Source organism: Phytophthora parasitica, assembly GCF_000247585.1.
Source record: "Phytophthora parasitica INRA-310 unplaced genomic scaffold supercont2.417, whole genome shotgun sequence".
NCBI classification, from domain to species: Eukaryota; Oomycota; class Peronosporomycetes; order Peronosporales; family Peronosporaceae; genus Phytophthora; species Phytophthora nicotianae.
This window is the reverse complement of record NW_008649403.1, coordinates 1-977: the sequence shown is the minus strand read 5'-3', so window position 1 is coordinate 977 and position 977 is coordinate 1. Positions and strand designations below refer to the sequence as shown.

Below are 977 nucleotides of genomic sequence, written 5' to 3'. Positions count from 1 at the left end.
ACATGACCGATGCTAGCGTCACGAACTTCTTCATTAAACCTCCACACAGCGTCATCAACCTCGAGAAACCATGGAGCATTCCAGAATCTCTCGACGGAGTTTCGTGGTGGAACAGAATGGCGTGGAAATGTTGACACAGTGATGTGCACTTGGCGCATCTGAGCTACAAAGGCATTCCAGCCAGCAAAATTCTGTCCACTCAAGATCTCTCGCACTTGTGGTCTCCGTGGATGGAAATATTCGTACGAATAGACTGCGGCGATGATCTCTTCGGCTACGTTTTCCAGGCTGCCGAATGCTGAGTGGCACAGAACGTCCACGTTCAAACGCTCTTCCAGTTGACGTATAAACAGCACAAAAGAAGCTCGAAGGGAATACTTGTCCAACACAGATTCTGCGTGATCGTGAAAGAAAGCGTGCATCCAGTGGCGCGTGTCCAACGAAAAAAACCACAGCGTGACCTGTATCAAGACGTACAACAGCCTCTTCATTCTTTCTGGAAGCTCTGCTGGAGCGCCGCCTGCAGTATAGTTACTATGAATAAAAGAAGATGCCACAACCACACCTCCATCTGCGTCCACTTGACGAAATATGAGCTTCGAAAAGCAATTCAGCTTGCTGACCACGTGCGAGAACCCCGCATACGCCTCCTTCAGATTGTTGTTAAGCAAATGAACCAGTTCGTCTGCAAAAGTTGCATACGCGTTCAATGGAGCCCATCGAAGGAACGAGTAAACTAGCGCCAGATTCCTGGAGACTGCAACGGTGGACAAATTCGCATATTCCCAGTGCAATTTGTCTTCTAGTAGATCGAAAGCCGGAAAAGAATTGGATGTTGACGTTTGCTGGCGCTTCAACTTGTACTCTTCACGGTACACTGGTGCCTCCATCGGAGGGTGTAGATGTGGTCTTTTCGTAGGTGAGTGAGAGTGACCACTCTCATCGGTACCTTTGGGAAACCTTAGACCAACGTTTGT

At 48.6% G+C, this 977-nt stretch overlaps 1 protein-coding gene across 1 annotated transcript; it reads right to left on the bottom strand.

Moving 5' to 3' along the window:
* Window positions 1-54: 54 nt before the first annotated feature.
* Window positions 55-977, bottom strand: PPTG_20285 (hypothetical protein; the record flags this gene model as incomplete). Its single annotated transcript, XM_008918992.1, has 2 exons — window positions 247-977; window positions 55-163 (listed from the first exon to the last, which is right to left on the bottom strand). Exons 1-2 carry the CDS (start codon window positions 888-890, stop codon window positions 55-57), a joined length of 753 nt encoding a protein of 250 aa, XP_008917240.1. The 5' UTR covers window positions 891-977.